At 34.4% G+C, this 17761-nt stretch overlaps 2 protein-coding genes across 18 annotated transcripts in view; one reads left to right on the top strand and one right to left on the bottom strand.

Moving 5' to 3' along the window:
* Nucleotides 1-10789, top strand: part of brsk2b (BR serine/threonine kinase 2b) — a 268040-nt gene extending 257251 nt beyond the window's left edge. For 11 of the 17 annotated variants that reach the window (XM_087261790.1, XM_087261796.1, XM_087261781.1 and 8 more), the window contains one exon: nucleotides 8654-10789. In XM_087261790.1, coding sequence (XP_087117916.1) covers nucleotides 8654-8853 — 200 coding nt within the window. In that variant the 3' untranslated portion in view covers nucleotides 8854-10789. The remainder of the gene's footprint in view (nucleotides 1-8653) is intronic. The other 6 variants (XM_087261795.1, XM_087261785.1, XM_087261793.1 and 3 more) reach the window with 1 other exon arrangement.
* Nucleotides 10790-13940: 3151 nt separating this feature from the next.
* Nucleotides 13941-17761, bottom strand: part of abtb2a (ankyrin repeat and BTB domain containing 2a) — a 48341-nt gene continuing 44520 nt past the window's right edge. The window contains exons 16-17 of the mRNA XM_087261778.1: nucleotides 17169-17282; nucleotides 13941-16401 (exon numbers count right to left, since the gene is read on the bottom strand). Coding sequence (XP_087117904.1) covers nucleotides 16225-16401; nucleotides 17169-17282 — 291 coding nt within the window. The 3' untranslated portion in view covers nucleotides 13941-16224. The remainder of the gene's footprint in view (nucleotides 16402-17168; nucleotides 17283-17761) is intronic.

The raw sequence follows: 17761 nt of genomic DNA, 5'->3' as shown, positions 1-17761 counted from the left end.
CTTGCTCTGTTAAGTTTCATTTGAGAAATATTTAAAAAAGAAAAAAAAAAACATTCAAACGGCGGCTAATAATTACTTGTGTAAAAAAATAAATAAAATACAGTATTGTAACACAAAAATTATTTATATTGACTGCCAAAAGATTTACCTTTCAAAAATGCAAACAACTAGTTAAAACACAAAGCTAGACTTTCAGTTTGGACACAATATACTTATTTACATTGTATATTAAGTATATCCTCCAACTTGATGGAATCATTTTTTGAATGTAAAATTTTATCAAAAGAAGACTTTGACTTTTGACTTCAGCTCACGTTGAGTCATGCAAAATGAAAAAAGCAACAAAAGCTATTAATGCTTTCTGTTCACTGTAAAAAAAAACATCTAAATATTAGAAATTAATGGTTTAAGAAAATACACACTAGAAACAAGTCAAATTATCTGCCAGAGCAGTAAGAAAATGATACTTGTTAAGATTTGAAAAAACCTGCATAGGCACAGGTAAAAGAATTTAGTCTAATTACATTTAAACTAGCGTGTTAATTGCCTTTTTACTCTTTTGTGTGTCAATAGGTCTTTAAACTAGAATTACTAAACAAGAGAATGCCTCTTAATTTTTTAATTTTCATTATATGGTGTCTTAATATGAGCCAAAAGATTTTTATTTAATCAAAATCACTCAGACATGCATATTGTCCACATTTTTATTCAAGTAAAGATTTGACAGTTGTTTAAGTGTTAAATTATCACCTGCTGCTTCTGGAAAATGCTGAAGCTTGCTGAAACAAAACATACCATAATGTATATTTTGTCACTAAAGAACAAGTATAATTGTTGTTGAGCATTTTTTATCACCAATCTTAAACAATCTTAAACAAGTCCTAAAAATGCAAGGCTGGTCTGAAGTTTTGGTCTCTAATTGTAATTAAGCTAAATTTGCATGTACAGTTCCTACCCTTAAACTGTACTAGCTAAGAAAAAAATACATCTAAAATCTTAAAGCAGTTATAATAATAATCTTATGCAATCTAAAGATTAAAACAAGATCAAAAGGATTTTTTCTTTTTTAAATATTTCCTAAATTATGTTTAACAGAGCAAGGACATTTTCACAGTATGTCTAATAATATTTTTTATTCTGCAAAAAGTCTTATTTGTTTTATTTTGGCTAGAATAAAAGCAGTTTTTAATTAAAACATGTTAAGGTCAAAATTATTAACCCCTTTAAGAAATATATTTTTATAGTCTACAGAACAAATCATCGTTATGCAATAACTTGCCTAATTACCCTAACCTGCATAGTTAACCTAATTAACCTAGTTAAGCCTTTCACTTTAAGCTGTATAGAAGTGTCTTGAAAAATATCTAGTGAAGTATTATTTACTGTCATCATGGCAAAGATCAAATAAATCAATTATTAGAGATGAATTATTTAAACTATTATGTTTAGAAATGTGTTGGAAAAAATCTTCCCTCCGTTAAACAGAAATTGGGAAAGAAAATTAAAAGGGGGGGTTGATAATTCAGTTGATAATATATCTATATATACTGCAAGATTTATTACTAGTAAAATGAAAGAATGTTTTGAAGAGCAAGATACATTATCTCTCACAGTGTGTTCTGGAGTATTGCTCATTTAGCAGCTCATCCATGCATTGTTTTTGTCTACAATAGTCTACATTCTGCATCCTGCAAAAAACAATGTTACAGCAATTCAAGCAAAATCTCTCACTCTCAGTGCCTGATTCTAATAAATGATTCATAAAACCGAACCTGCTGTAGGTAACTATATTCATATTGTGCATTTGGACTGTCTTCAAGAAGAGCTGTTATCAGGATTGTAACCCATCACCAGTGTATAGCCTTAAGATGTGCCATCCTTTCACCCTGTCAGTCATGCCATTCCCTTCCCCCTGGCTTTACCCTGCTCTTGTTCATGACGGCTGTTGAGTGAATGGGCATGTGAGCTTGAGTGTCCTTACTGACCGTGAGCAGACCTGCACAGCACCGAGCACCAGCATGCTTCCCTCTCGGCAGATGTGGCCACGTCATGAACATCTGTGCAAGGAGTCCGAATCACTGAGTTTATGTCATTACTGGAGAGTCAATGGGGTGCACTGAGAATGTCATTTAAGGCTGAATATTTGATCTGAACAGACATGTTACAGTAATGTGTCATGTTCCTTTGACAGGAAAGCGTTCTAGGGGTGGTAAGAGGTCTATTTTAACTCTTCTGCCACAGTGTGCGTCACTTTGCCATACACTCGCCTTCCAATGCGTGGCACTTACAGTGATATTTTTGAAAGAAAGTTCACCCAAAAATGAAGTTTCTGTTATTGTTGCACTGCGCTTTATTTTCAGGATATAAAAATGCTAGGCTGGCCTGCCTCATGCTTTTCAAAAGCACTCCTCAATGGTAAAATCTAAAGGGGATACAGCTGTTTCAATATATACCATAATTTTTGTGACACATACTTACTATTTTTATGTTGCTGTGATGGGTAGGTTTGGTTTGGGGTAGTGGTTTTATTGATGTTAATAAACCTAATTTAAAGGGTAATTCAAATAATAATATAAGTAATTGAGGTTAACTTATGGCTAGAGCTGTATCCTTTCTACAGCAACCCAACCCATGTCAATTTTTGACATGATCAATCCAAGTAAAGTAGCTGGTGTGTGTAGTCCAAAGGACCAACATTCTAGCTTAAGGCCCCTGATAAAAGTAGAATGACAAAAAAGTAAATGACAAACAAGAACATCCAATAATGCTAAGTAATTGACATTTCTTCTCAAATTGTGTTATTTTTAATTAAAAACATGTCATCGATTATTATGTTCCTGTAATTCCTAACTGAATTTGACAACTGAAGAATACTTTGACTTTTTCCACATCTTCCAATAAGAGTGATTGTGTGCATATTTTACAATATTATTTGTAAAAAGATTACTTTCTATCTTGAATTTGGCCTACAGTTCCTTCTCTTTGCTGATTTCTACTTCAGAGTAGAAATACTTTAGGCACTTTAGAATACTTTAAAATAGAAATACTTTAGATTTCTCCATGTTCAAGCCATGGTTATGGTCTTTTTAGAAATGTAACACTTTACACAACAACGTACTTAACTTTGAGCAGAAAACATTTGATGTGTTTTGGTAGTTCTTTTACACCACAAGCATTGTGGAGGCCTGAAATTCAATGCAAATAAATTGCTTGGCTTGTATCTTGTAATCTCTCTTTAAAGCTCTAAATCTTGGCCAGAAAACCAACATGAAACTCATTTCATGCACATGCATATTACAGTATGTGCATAGCAGACAACAGGGCCACACTGTATGTTCTACAGCATAAACAATAATCGTTATGACATGGTCATCTGTATGTGAAAAACTTCAAAAAAAATTATAGTTTGTTATAGAATTGTAACTCATTAAGTCTTTTTATAGACTTGAAATAAACCCCTTTATTCATATGTAATGCTTTTTAAAATTTCTTTTTTATTATTATTGATGAACTTCTAGTTCCATTGACCTACTGTATAGTTCCCTCTCAGATATCTTACAAAAAATAAATTAATAAAACAAAGGTAACACTTTATTTTGATGGTCCATTTGAGTATTAGTAGACTGTCTGCTTCGTATCTGTTGATACTGCTCCTTCTACAGACATTCAACTGACTTGAAACTTTGCAGGTACATGTCAACTTACACTAACCCTAACCCCAACCCTAATTTATAATCTAATGAGAATTAGTTGCCGTGTAGATGCAACGTAGCTTGATTTAACAAATGGACCATCAAAATAAAGTGTGACCATATACTGTTTCAACTAGTCTTATGGTTAAAAAAAAATGTGAGGATTGGTGAACATGGCAGAAAATTCATTTCTGTGTGAACTGACACTTTAAATTTGAAATATGCACAAATGTGTGTGTGGGAGTGTGTGTATGTCTGTGCATGAACTCACTTGATAGGGCGGTCCATGAAAGTTTAAATTCTCTAGAGTGAATATGCATCATACATTCTTCATGTTGTTTTTCTCTTCATTTTCAGTTCTTGCATCATTCAGCTTTTTGTGGGTCAATTGTTGCATCTGAATCACTTTGGTGAAAGGCCTCATTAGTTTAAACATTTACAGTAATCAGCAGCTCTTATGAGTCTGTTAAACCAGGTTTTCTGCTTGAAGACGATGTTCAAGCTTTTATGTTAGCATGTATCTCAGCACCTCTTTTCTCTAAACACGCCTTTCATGTTGATCATTTGGGACTTTTACAGTCAAAATAATCATCTGTAGAATCACTGTATAATGAGGCATAGAATCCTAAAGGGACTGGTTTTCTACATGACCTACATACTCTAGCTCCCTATAAATACAATATGAGTATGAAAACAAGCAATAGTGAAGTCTGCTGAAATATCTGTTAGTTTCCCATCAAATGAATACTTCTTTTGTAGGAATGCAAAAAGTGCAGCATCACTAACGCACACTAGAGGTGCATCCTAATTTGTGCATTTTTGTATGCAGTAATCTGCTTCATTTTAGTAATTCATAAAAGATAAATACCTTAAAGGAACACTACTTTTTGAGTGTAAATTCATTTTACAAGTAACCCGATTCAGCTAATCTCTGATTCTGGTGAGAGCATTTTTAGCTTAGCTTAGCATAAACAATTGAATCGGATTAGACCATTAGCATTTAAAAAAAAAATCAAAAAGAGTTTCAAAAATGTTCCTACTTAAATAGACTCTTCTGTAGTGTAAGACTGACAGAAAATGAAAGGCTACTATTTTTCATAGGCAGTGGAACTGGCTGGGAACTATACTCTCATTCCAGTGTAATAATCAAGGAACTTTGCTGCCATACCATGGCTGCAGCAGGCGCAATGATAATAAGTTTGAAAATAGTCCCCAGCTAATTGGTGACAGCACTGTGTAATATCATTGTGCCTGCTGTGGCCATGGTACGGCAACAAAGCTGCTTGATTATTACATCGGAATGAGAGTACAGTTTCTAGACATGTTGGCCTATAGAAAATAGTAACTTTTCATTTTCCGTCAGTCTTGCAGTACACTGTTATTATTATGCTAATGGTCTAATCCGATTCAATGACTTAAAAGTCCTCCTGTCAGACCTCCTATAAGCTGAATTGATTAAAAAATAATAAAACTCAACTGTTTAACTGTAGGTGACTTGTAAATATGTGTTTCTTTAAAATAATGTTAATTCCTTGATTTGGTTTGACTAAAATCGTAAATATGATTCCTATTAAATCCTATATTCATAGAAACATATTCCTAAATTCAATACTGGTAGGTTTCTATATCTGCAATAGTTTATCCAGCATACATTTAAATGGAGATTTGCAATGTCTGAAATGCTGAAGCAGTGCCCTGTGTTTCTCTAAGCTGCCCCAGCTGCCATTTCTCTTTGAGAGTCTCTTAGGCTGTGGTAAAGCAGGGAAGCAGTGATTCCAAGCTTTCTGTCATGATGTTGAGAGGAGTCCAGATTGTTTTGAGAGACTCGGAGATGAGCTCTGGAACTAAAATCTACTCTAGTGTTCACACAGGCCATGTGCTATCAGGCCGTTGCTGCTCAGTCACTTATGAAATTGGAAAAAGACATGATGGTTTGCAAGTCTGTGTTGGTGTCAAATAGAGTGTGCAGTTAATCCCTCTGAGAAGGCCGTCAGGTGTATTCAGAATCTGCAACAATTTGTATCACTACATTTCAAGACATTTGTAAGATTCTATTTTTTTTTAACTTTTGATTTGAAGCAAAAATGATGAATTTAGCAGGAATATATTTGGCTGTATGCATAGCTTTATGTAAATATATGCTGTAACAATGACTGATTTCAGTTTTGAGTACATTGTGAGATTAGTTCATGGTTCGATACAGCTCAGTTGTTTTAAAACCATTGCTTCTAAAAATAATAAAATAAAAACTCTACAAGAAACGTACTGCAACCAGTGTAGACGTGCAAAGAAATACTCAAAAATCTGGTAAATAAACAAAGTCTTTTTGGTTCATTTTCTGAATAAATGTCTAATACAAACTGGTTCTGTTAACAAGAGGAAAACAAACAGTGTGAGCAGTGTAGTATGATTCAGAAACTGATTCATAAGTAGGCCTATTTTAGGCCATCACTGATTCTGTTTATTTACTTGTGTAAATGTGTGTCAATTTATATTTATTCAGTTTTTTTTTTTATTAATTACAGTGTAATTATTGACTAATATAAAAAATATCCATGTGATTTATTTACAATACAGTTTGTAAAGTAATATGTTCTGTCTTTTAGTAAAGATATTATATGAGAGACTTGCTTTGATTACCAAATAAAGTGGATCTAATTGGAGTTAGCATTTTTAACATTTAATACAAATTTAATATGTATTACTTTTTATTTTATATATTGAGGTTTTAGTTATGATACTCCTAAAATAATTCTGCATAAATCCACAGATTTTTAACACAATTCTGCGCAGAAATAACCAAAAATGTCTGCAGATTCCTTCTGGCCTTATTCAAAAGTTAATCAAAAAACATATAGCATCACCAGTCCAGTTTATAGGGAAAATAGTTCATATAAACCAGTTGTTTTAAGTGAACTTCAAATATAAAGTGTTACCAGAATAGTCTATTTAATGAATACATTAATTTATTATAGATTTTTTTTAACTGAATCAAAAACATACAGCATGACCGAGATACAGCCATTTGAGAGCAATTGTTTCTAAAGAATCAGTTGTTTTAATTGAATCTACCTGTGACTACAATGTGTAATCTGAATTATTTTTACTTTTTCCATTTTTTTGAATAATAAAAATACTGGTCTATGATACGAGCAGAATAAGCCATTTCAAGCTCAAATATTGAGATGAATCATGTATAATTTATAGAAGCAAACATCAAGACCAGTGACCAGTGTAGTCAGATTCACAAAGGACTGATTCTTATGAACTCCTTCTTTTAAGTAAATCAGAAACAAACAGCATGCCCAATATTTTGGCCATTTGGCTTTATTCATAAAACATTTGATGTTCTAGATCACAGGTGTCAAATCCAGTTTCTGGAGGGCAGTTTAGTTCCAACCCTAGGTAAACACACCTTATTAAACTAATTGAGTCATTCGGTGTTATTTGAAACCAAGTGTGTTGAAGCAGGGTTGGAAATAAAACCTCCAGGAATTGGGTTTGATACCTGTGTCCTAGACCTTGAAATAGTTAAAAATTAAATCATAAATTACAGGAGCAAATATTATGAACCAGTTATTTTAAGTGATTTGGAACCCATAATAAACGAGTATTATATTACTTATACAGTATTTGCTAAATTCATCATTTGATGTACAAGCACACTCATGAATATCCCAAATCTAAGTTTATGATCAAATCCATAAAGATCAATAGATGACCATGTGCTTGAACATTCTTCATTCAGATTTCTTTGCGACACATCAACACTGTCACGCACATTTCCATTCCATCCAGTGAAGATCACAGATCAGATGGAGACACAGAGACTCACTGCCACAGCAAGACCTTGGAACAATAAAACAGCTGCACTGTCGAGCCTGCCGATGTGTGCTGTGTGCACCCGTGTGTTCTGAAACATGGCTTGTTATTGTCTTCAGTTAACTCTAGAACCACCAGGGCTTGTTGTATACCTAAAATAATCAGTCTGGGTAAACTTAACCCATATAGAAATGGCTAAAAAAAAGCTATTTTTACACTTAGGTACAAAGAAAGGGCCTAAAGTAATGAAATATCATTGATAAATCTTTATTCTTCTGTTTTAGTTCAAGGCTTTTTTAATGCAGGCTACACTAATCTCTTTCAGAGTGGTAGGATATAAGCTAAACAAGTCTATGAGAATTAGAAGTCAGTAAATACATATTTGCGTGGTGTAATATTATAACACAGTGTTGTTAATCATATACAGTATTTGGATAAAATATTGGTTACTTTATTTTACGTTACAATAACAACTATGTACGGACATAATCTACTTATTGTGTTCATATTTTTTTGCAGAAGACTTAAAAGGCTATCAAGCTGGTATACAGGTAGAATTAGGGACAGGTTTAGTGGTATGGGTAGATTTAAGGGTGGATTATTTTCCATGTTTATATATGCGCACAATGTATGTCCCTGTAAATACATAATAAGGGCATTGTACCAAATGATTAATTTAAATGTACCTACATAGTAGTTAATATGACTTAAAATAAAGTGTAACCTAATTATTAATTATTTAAATTTTAGAAATTATACTTTAAATAACAACACCAATAAAGCTTGAACATTCATAAGTTGGTTCAACATCTCAATTTGTCTCGGAGGCTCTGAATTGCTGTCAGATGTCTCGATTATTTTCTCTGCTTTAATCTAAAATATTTTTTACATCTGGGAATTGTAAAGGAGACAATTTTAGTAAAAGTCAATGACAGTTTTAAAGGTCTTTAACATATATATTTGAATAACAGTGAGGTCGAATTTACCCTGTAGCGGTTCTAGTGTTAATGCAGTCTCGTCCTGCCTCTCATCATCTCACCTTGCCTCGTCTGTGATCCTCATTGTTCATGTATTTGTTCTCTGTCTCTCTCTCTCTTTCTCTTGTTTTCTTGTTCTTCTCCTCCCGTGTGTGCACCCAGGCAGCCCATTGAGTAACTTCTTTGACGTAATTAAACAGCTCTTTTCAGACGAGAAGAACGGTCAGGTGTCCCATCCGCCCGGTACGCCCAAGCATGCCAACAGCAAGAGACATGAGCCCGAGCCTAATGACTCCAAATGCCCATCTGGCCAAGACAAAGCCAAGATGGCGCCTTCAGTTGGGACACAGGAACAACCTTAAACCAGGAGAAACGCTAGCTTACTAGTTTTAAAATAAGAGAAAACAGAAATGAGGATGAAAAGAAAAGACTCAAGTTGGTTTAACCAAGCCTCTACAAACTTTTATATGATGGAATGAAAATTAAATATCGACTCGACACTTTACAAAGGGCGCAAACAGACACACACACACGAACATAATTGTGTTTTTTTTTTTTTTCATCTCCAGTGTTGTTTGTTCTTCATTGCGTTGTGTTCTGTTTTTTTATGATGCTTTTATTTATTTCTGCTACCAGGAATTATCCAGAAAACGTGTTAAAGCCCAAGTCCTGCTCTTGCACAAGATTCATGTATGGCACATTGATGGAGGGCACATTACACAGGACGTGTAACTGAGGGAAACTCCTCATTCTGATGCATCTAAACACGCCAACGAGAGCCGTTCCAACCTTTTTTTCCTCCTGCAGCTACTGTACATACAGCCACACATTTCCAAGGATTTGGAGCGAAGCCTTAAAGCGAAGATGTTTATGAATTCTCTCTATAAGCTGACCCACGATGCATCTATTTATTTATTTAGTCCTTCTCTTTCTGCCAATGCACACACAAACGTACACGCAGGATGTTGCTACAAAAGGTACGGAACTCTGGACTTCATAGCGCACACGTTTGAGGAGTTGCCCTCCAGGATCGTTGTTGGATTGTATTTCTTTTTTAATGTAGTCTTTCTTTGTGAAATGAAAAATTTAAAACATTTTATGGACTCAGTGTCATGTACAAGATCCTATTTGAAAAATGACGGGGCGGATGGGGGAGTGGCGGTAAATGATCTATTCTGTTGTACAGACTGAAAATATTCCTTATGTAACAAATGTCTATCGGTTCCATCGCTTAGAAGAATTTGTGTTGCCACGTCCTGTTTTGTTTTTTCTTTCACGTAGCGTTCATGAAATGCTAGTTTTGAATGATGATTATGCTTAATGTATTCAGTGAGTTACTCCTGATGTCAATTTTGGAATTGTTTTTTTATTTATTTTAATTTCTATTGAGAAACATCTGCAGGATTCAGAGACTTTTACCCTTTTTTTGTAACTTATTTATGCGTTTTTAATTTATTAAGCTGGGGAATATTTATATATACAAAACCGGGTGGTGGAGATTTTATTGTCTGCATCAGGGCGACTCGTCAGATTGTCTGAAGGATCTTGTGTTTTGTGTACGATAACACTTATCCGATTTTGTGAATGAAGCACTCTTTCTTTCCCGGCTTTGACCAGATTAAAGAGCTTGTAGTATATGTTAAATTATTTACTGGTAATTTAAGAATGTAGACTAGCCTCTTTGGGGAGGGCGGGAGGGGTGAGGGATAACGAAGTATTGATATCTCATCTCATTGTGCGTGTAAAACAGGTGGACGAGCTCAAATCACATGTTGTAAATAGACAACTTTGGGCAAACGACTTTCTTAAAACCATCAAGGGGATCCTGCTGCTCCTGACTCTATCTCTCGTATTGCATGTCCGACATTCGGCTTTAATTTGCATGATGTTGTGGATGTTAAATTTCTCCTTCCTCTTCGCCTTTTTCATCATCGACTCGTTTCTCCTGTTATATTTGTTTTTTCAGTTTGTCGTTTTTCCTCTCATCTCACTTATCTTGAAGGGTTTTCTTCATGTTTCTGCATCATGCTCTCGGAACAAGGGTCTGGGATGTCATTACACATGATCACTTATGGGAACATACAGCGTGGAGAATAAGCGGAGATGTACTCTAAGCAATACACATTGTTGTCCTTCCTATTTTGTACTTTGGGAGAAAAAAAAAAGGAGCAAAGCTGGATTGTAATGTATCACGGATTTGCTTAATACCGAGCGGGAAAAATAGAATCGCCGCTAATGTATCCCCTTGTAACTACTGTGAACAACTTCAGTGCAACGGAAATAAATCCATTGACTTTGGGATGTTGTATGTGTGTTTGTTTGTTTTCTTGTTTTGTGTTGTTTTTGCCTCAAGTTTTGCCTCATTGTTGCCATCTCTGTTTAAAATGTGCATTTGCAGATATTTCCAGATTTGAATCTTCATGGATATGGGGTATGTACAAACAAACCTTTAGTTTTCAGTCAGCCAGCCCAAACGATTCCAGTGAACAGTCATCCCATACAAAAAAATATTCAAGCAGTACTTTATCCAATTAAAAATGTATCTTTCATTTCAGTTTACTTGTATTTGTTTTATTTTTCATGTAGTATATATTTTTTTTAAAACCTAAATGCTTTTGAATAAGAACTCAACTAAGAAATATTTTGTTTGACCAATGTAAAATGTTAAAGTTACTCACCTGACCCACAGCACTATAGCCATCAAGGGAAATGGTTTAGAGTTAATGTATGTATTATATTAGTTAGTATACAGGAGTTGTTTTGTTATAAACTTTATGTGTGTTCATGTTTGAGTTGGTTTCTGTGATTAAATCCCAGTATTTCTTTATTTATAAAATATTGGCCATCACCCTCAACAAGGGTAATGTGTAAAGCAGGGCTGTCCAAACTCGGTCCTGGAGGGCCGTTGTCCTGCATATTTTAGTTCCAGCCCCAATTAAACACACCTAAACTAGCTAATTAAGCTCTTTCTAGGTATTTCTAGGTACGTCCAGGGAGGTGTGTTGAAGGAAGTTGGAGCTAAACCATGCAGGACACTGGCCCTCCAGGACTGAGTTTGGACACCCCTGGTGTAAAGGAAGCAACCTGGTGGTATCACCCTGTTAAGGTTTGTTCATGTTATGAGGGCAGAATAAAAAGGTTAACTGACAGTACTGCCTCTTACCTGCTTATTCTGCCAGACTGCTGACAACAGAGGCACTCAGAGTTGTGCAATGTATGGGACACGAGTATTCTCCTATATAGCTCCAGTTTCCCACATAGAGCAATGATTTCAATACGCTTTGTACTTTCATGGACTTATAAAAATATCTATTGTTTAAGGCAAATGATTTATTTTTCATTGGCTTGTGAACAAATTTAGATGTGAAGCTTTTTTTTTTTTTAATTGGATGAATGAACATTTTATGGGGAATATACATTTTATTTTTATTTCTTGTTTAGAACAAAAAGAGATTTTCAATTAATTGTCTTCAAGACAAACATGCTTTGTACCAGGTTATATAAAATTGTTCTCAGGGAGATAGAAAATTTTAAGGCAAATGATTTGTTTTTGGTGATTTGGGGATTGTTTTAGTGTCATTGGCTCAAGTGAAACAATTTAGATTACCCTATTTTTTTATTCTTTTTTTTTTTTAGCTTTTTTTTACGGTGGGTCTGATTTCTTTAAAAAAAATCAAGCGATCTTCACTGCCTGACTGATATACGATCTAAAGTGGGTTTCAGACCGCACAAGAACTGCTGCCTACTGGTAAAAAATTAAAATAAATAAAAATTGTGCTATTGAAATAGGAAAATTGACATGCTCTAACATGTAGCTACTGATGGCGCTAGCATTTACATGGTCTTTCATCTCGTTGAATGCTTAAGTCTGTTTAACTGAATGTATTGTAATAACATCACAACATTGAAGATGTAAAAGAAACCTTATGAAATTAAAAATAGTCACATTAAACTTTCACCGGAATTTTATAATTGGCTGAAAAACACTAGCTGTGCAAATAGCCCATTGAGGTTCTGTGGTGCAGATAAATCTTTGGCCCTGATATTCTTCACACAAAGATCTTTTTTGTTCTTCCTTTTGAGAGCATATAGAAGTTTGAGAGGGCTGAGTTATGGTATACTGTTTGTGTTGTTTTTGTTTTTTGTGATTATTTGTTTTAGAACAAATTCAGTAGACATAGCTAGGAACAACTATGGTATGCTGTCAGCTGCTGTGAGCAATGAACACTTCCCAAATATCTGGCAAACAGCCTTCCCCAGCTTGTTGATTTCCAGAACACAGGCCTTGCCACAGACCAATGGTACAGAAGTAAAGGTGTACTACTAGGTGTAGTCAACTGCTGAAACAAAAAGCTTAAGAGATTTAGTTTTAAATGGCAAATTTTCAGTCCATTGTTTTTACTGTGAGCACCTTCATGAAAAAAAAAAAAAAAAAAAACACGTCGAACTAACCATAAACCAATTATACCAGTTGACTATCTTGATGTTAAAATGAAATCAAATTGACATAACATAAGAGATTACCCCTTCCCCCTCGCCCGACAAGGAAACACTGAGGTGCTGTTTTTCCATGTCATTGTTTATGAATAGATTACACCAAAAAGGACAAGAGTAGACTTGAAAAACTCTACATCAGTTTAAAGCTACAACCTCTAAGCACCCATTGCAGCTAGTTGTTTTCAATGAAAAGCTTATAAAGAATGTACAGTATTTGCTAAATTTGTGTAAGTTTAGCAGAAAACGCTTATTAGATATGGCGTACATGTCATGTAATAAAAACTCTCTCTCACACACACACACACACACACACACACACACACACACACACACATTCATTGCTTAATTGACTTTTAAAAAAATGATTTTTATCTTAAATATATGCAATGAATCACTGCCACAATATTTGACATCTGTAAACACCATAATTAATAATCATCACTGTTTATGTTAATAACAGTCTAAATTACATGTTTATCAACTTTTACAGTATTTAGTGAGACAGAAACATTCCAAATATGAGCTAATATGGGGTTGAAAGGTGTGTAATAATGTTTCATTCCTTCGGCTTAGTCCCTTATTTATCAGGGGTCACCACAGTGGAATGACCTGCCAACTATTCCAGCATATGTTCACTCAGCAGACGCCCTTTCATCCGCAACCTAATACTGGGAAACACCCAAACACTGTCACATTCTCACACACACAACCATACACTAAGGCCAGTTTAGTTAATCAAATTCACCTTCAGCACACATGTTTGGACTGTGGGGGAAACCAGGACTCAAACCAGTGACTTTCTTGCTGTGAGGCGACAGTGCTAACCACTGCCCCACCCTAAATTATTTCTTCAGTAGATCTTAACACATGATGTTTGCAGTTTGACACAAATATCCCAATTCATAGCTTTGTCTTCCTTTGTAAGGAAAATAAAAAGTTCAAAGCCAATTCATTTCCAGTTAACCTTTTAATGAATCTCAGCATTGCTGCTTCTACAATCAGACACAATTTTTCAGCATTTCATCTTACATTTCTTCACCTTTTCCTTTGCCACATGTACAAATAATCACAAAACAGCTGTATTTTTCATGTTTATTAGTTGTTGCAAAAGTACTGCCATTTAATTGTTGCGTTAAAAAAGTATATCAAATAATTTAATTGTATTGATCCCAACATATCCCAGTACCATTTCCTTACTACATATTAGAAATATATTTACATTTTAGCATGATAGGAGAATACAAAATTATCTACAATACTACTACAGTATGTACATTTCTGACACGGTGTAGGACACTTTGGCCACTAGAGGGCGATAATATGCTTCCACACAAGCAGCTTGATTAATGTGTAAAACTCATCTATTTAAGTATGATTATCATTCGTCGTCCGTAGAAACTAATTTTATGCATCATGATAACATTGAAGTCTTTAAAAAAAATCTAATATCTAATAAATAGCTCACACATTGCATTAAAACACTGGCACTGACATTTAACTTGTTAAAGATGACAACATAAAGGACAAACAAATAAACCACTGTGCTGGGAAAAGTCTTCAAATGTCTGCTGCCTGCAAAACTGCATTTGGAAAATGGATTGTTCATCCAAAAGTGAAAAACCTGTTGTAATTTCTCAACCTTCACTTGTTCCAAACCAAGAGTTTGCTTCTTCTGTTGAACACAAAAGAAGATATTTGGAAGAATGTTTGGAACAAGCTTGTGACTGTATCAAATTGTCATGTAAATCTTCAGAATATTGTTGAAGCTTTTATAATGTTGTATGGTATTATCGCTGTAATGACATGGGCTGCAGAAAATGGTTGCAAAAACAGGTATAATTATAAAAAATGTTTTACCTAAAAATTCTGAGAAAACAAATGTTTAAAAAATCATTTGCAAAAGGATCATAAAGTACAATTAATAACACTGCAGTTTTGTAAACGCTAGTTAAATATAGCTCACCCAAAACAGAAATTCTACCATCATTTACTCACTCTTTACTTGTTACAAACATTTATGAGTATCTTTTTTTCTGTTGAACACAAAAGCTGAAAACCTGTAACCATTGGTTTCCATAGTAAGAAAAAGAAATGGTCACAGGTTTTCAACATTTTTCAAAGTATCTCCATTAGTGTTCGACAAAAAAAAAAAAAAAAAAAAAACCTCATTTTTGTTTTAAAGGAATTGCAACCACATGAGGGTGAGAAAACAGTGAGTCATTCTTCACTTTTGGGTAACCTATCCCTTAAATGCATAAAAGTCAATAGTGAGAGATATGTTCATATCTTATGTTAATGTTAGTAATAAAAAATACTACAGAATTGTATTAATTAACAGCTCCATTTAATTAAAAAAAAAAAAAACTTGTTTTTAATAAGTTATTAAACATCAACTTAGAAATTAACATCACCTAAGGCTTGCCGGGGATTTAGTTTAATTAACTAATGTTAAAAATGGACCCTTATTATATAGTGTTAACAAACAATAAGCCTATAAATATTGAGAGCATTTTTAAGCGATACCTCATGCATGTCGTAGGCCAGATTGATGTGTAAATGTTAATGTTAATAAAGTCTTCAAGAATTTGATGAACCCGCTGCCAGTACTGTACAACAATATGAATATTCTTAAATAGTTTAAATAATAAACAATTATATACTGTATTTTGTACAGAATCCACTACAACAGTCATACATATTCATCATGGAGATATATTGTTTAAGTGAAAATCGATACGTCTAGTGAAACCAAATATTTACCAGAGTAATTTAGTTATTTATTTCACTTAATTTTCTCATGCTATGCTATTCGACTGTTGTTATTGTTATCTAATAATATCTTATTTTGTGTTCAACAGAAGAAACTGAAAGTTTGAACAACTTGAGGGTGAATAAATGGTGATTTAATGAATAGTTCAACTAAAAAAAATGTAAATTTACTCACTATTTGCTCACCCTCAAGTTTCAAAATCAACATATTTTCATTTGTGTTCAGCAGAAGATATTTTGATGATAAAACCAATTCTATGGAAGTCAGTAGCTACTAGTATCCAACTATCTTCTTTTGTGTTCAACAGAAGAAACTCAAACAGGTTTAAAACAAGTGATGATGACAGAATTGTCATTTTTGGGTGAACTATCCCTTTAAAATGTCATTTTTGGGTAAACTATCCCTTTAACCATGACTTCCAGCAGCATCAGAGCTACTTCTGTAATCTGTAAAGTTTTTTTTTCCTTCAAGCTCGCCGTGGGCCACAAAGTGAGTGCAGTCTTGAAGCCAGAGTAGCCTGAAGCCCGTCCAGAACTTCTGGATCCAGCAGAAGCTCTTCAAATGCCTCACAGTCCAGGAGATCCACCATGTTCTGCAGGATGAAGCCTTCACAAAACACCACCAGCTCCACCGCCTCGCTCACCTGCTCCACAACACATAATAAAACACACAGATCACATCAGAGGACTGAAGACTGATGAAATTAGGAATATGCCCTGCAGCCACAGGATGTCAACATGACGTCATATTGATGTTGTACCCCAAATATCAATGTAATTTGACGTCGTTATTGGACGTCAAAATAGCGTTGTCCTTAAACGCTGACTAGGCATGGGCCGGTATACGATTCTGATGGTATGATAACCTTGGGTAAAAATATCACGGTTTTGCGGTTTTGTGATAACTGCTCTAAAATCTGTTCTTTTTAAATGCCTGGGTAAAAAACTAAAACTTTTCCTCCTTTGAACACAATATTTTTTAATTTGGGAAACATTGAAATTATTTTAGAGCAGTAAACATATTGGGCTGAATAATTCCAATGAATTATATACTTCTGTTGTCTTCATTAGTTTCAAAAACAAAGATTTTTTTTTTACAATTTAAAACAGCAGCTTTGGAGATCTTTTCTGCTAGAGATACTGTTGTCCTAAAAAACTATGAAAAAAAGTAATAAAAAAAAATCTTACTCATACATTAGGAACGGTATAGCAGAAAATTTTGATGGTTTTAAAACCTTGACTTATCCAAACTGTGTTATACCTTGAACACGGTTATCGTCCCAAGCCTAACGCTGACCAGACATTGAATTTTGGTCACCTGACATCATGACCTAAATCTAACCTAATATTAACTTCTTATGATCTTGTGTGCCTGCTGGGTGTGTGTTTAAGATGTATGGACTGTACGTACTTTGGCAGTCCGGTAGATGCTCACAGCATTGTTGAGGTTTATTCTCTCTGAGCAGAGGATTTCACAGTGTCTCTTCAAAACTGGAAGCTGGAATGAGTGAGCCACGGGCAGAAGCTAAACAAGATAAAGCACAGTGGTTTATTATCAATGAGCCAAAAAAGAATTTAACTAAAGAGCAGTTTTGTTTAACCTGCCAATGGTGGTGAATTGAGAAATATAGCCACCATGACCTTGGCACAAAATAAAATCATAATTAACACTACAAGTAATTTGAAGATTCTTGGTAACCAAAAAGATGATGGAGGAAAAAGGTCTTCAGAATAATTTGTTTGGTGTTCATTAAGCAACTCATTGTCATGTTTAAAACAAGTGAAGGGATCCATTATACCAAATGAGATATATGAGCATTATTTCCTGAAAGAAAAGGAAAAATAAATGTGAAACATATCTAATTAGGGGCCAAGCACCAAAGGTGAGTAGGCACCTGTTGTATCTGTTCCGCTTCTTTTTCTTCTTCCACTCTGGGAGTCTATGGCAGCCCTAAACGTTTGTGGCATTTGCACAAACTTTGGCACACTGATAGAGGACAATCT

The sequence above is a fragment of the Danio rerio genome, chromosome 7 (assembly GCF_052040795.2).
Source record: "Danio rerio strain M-AB ecotype USA chromosome 7, GRCz13ab, whole genome shotgun sequence".
Lineage (NCBI taxonomy): Eukaryota > Metazoa > Chordata > Actinopteri > Cypriniformes > Danionidae > Danio > Danio rerio.
The sequence above is the reverse complement of the archived record's forward strand: the minus strand, read 5'-3'. Positions and strand labels throughout refer to the sequence as shown.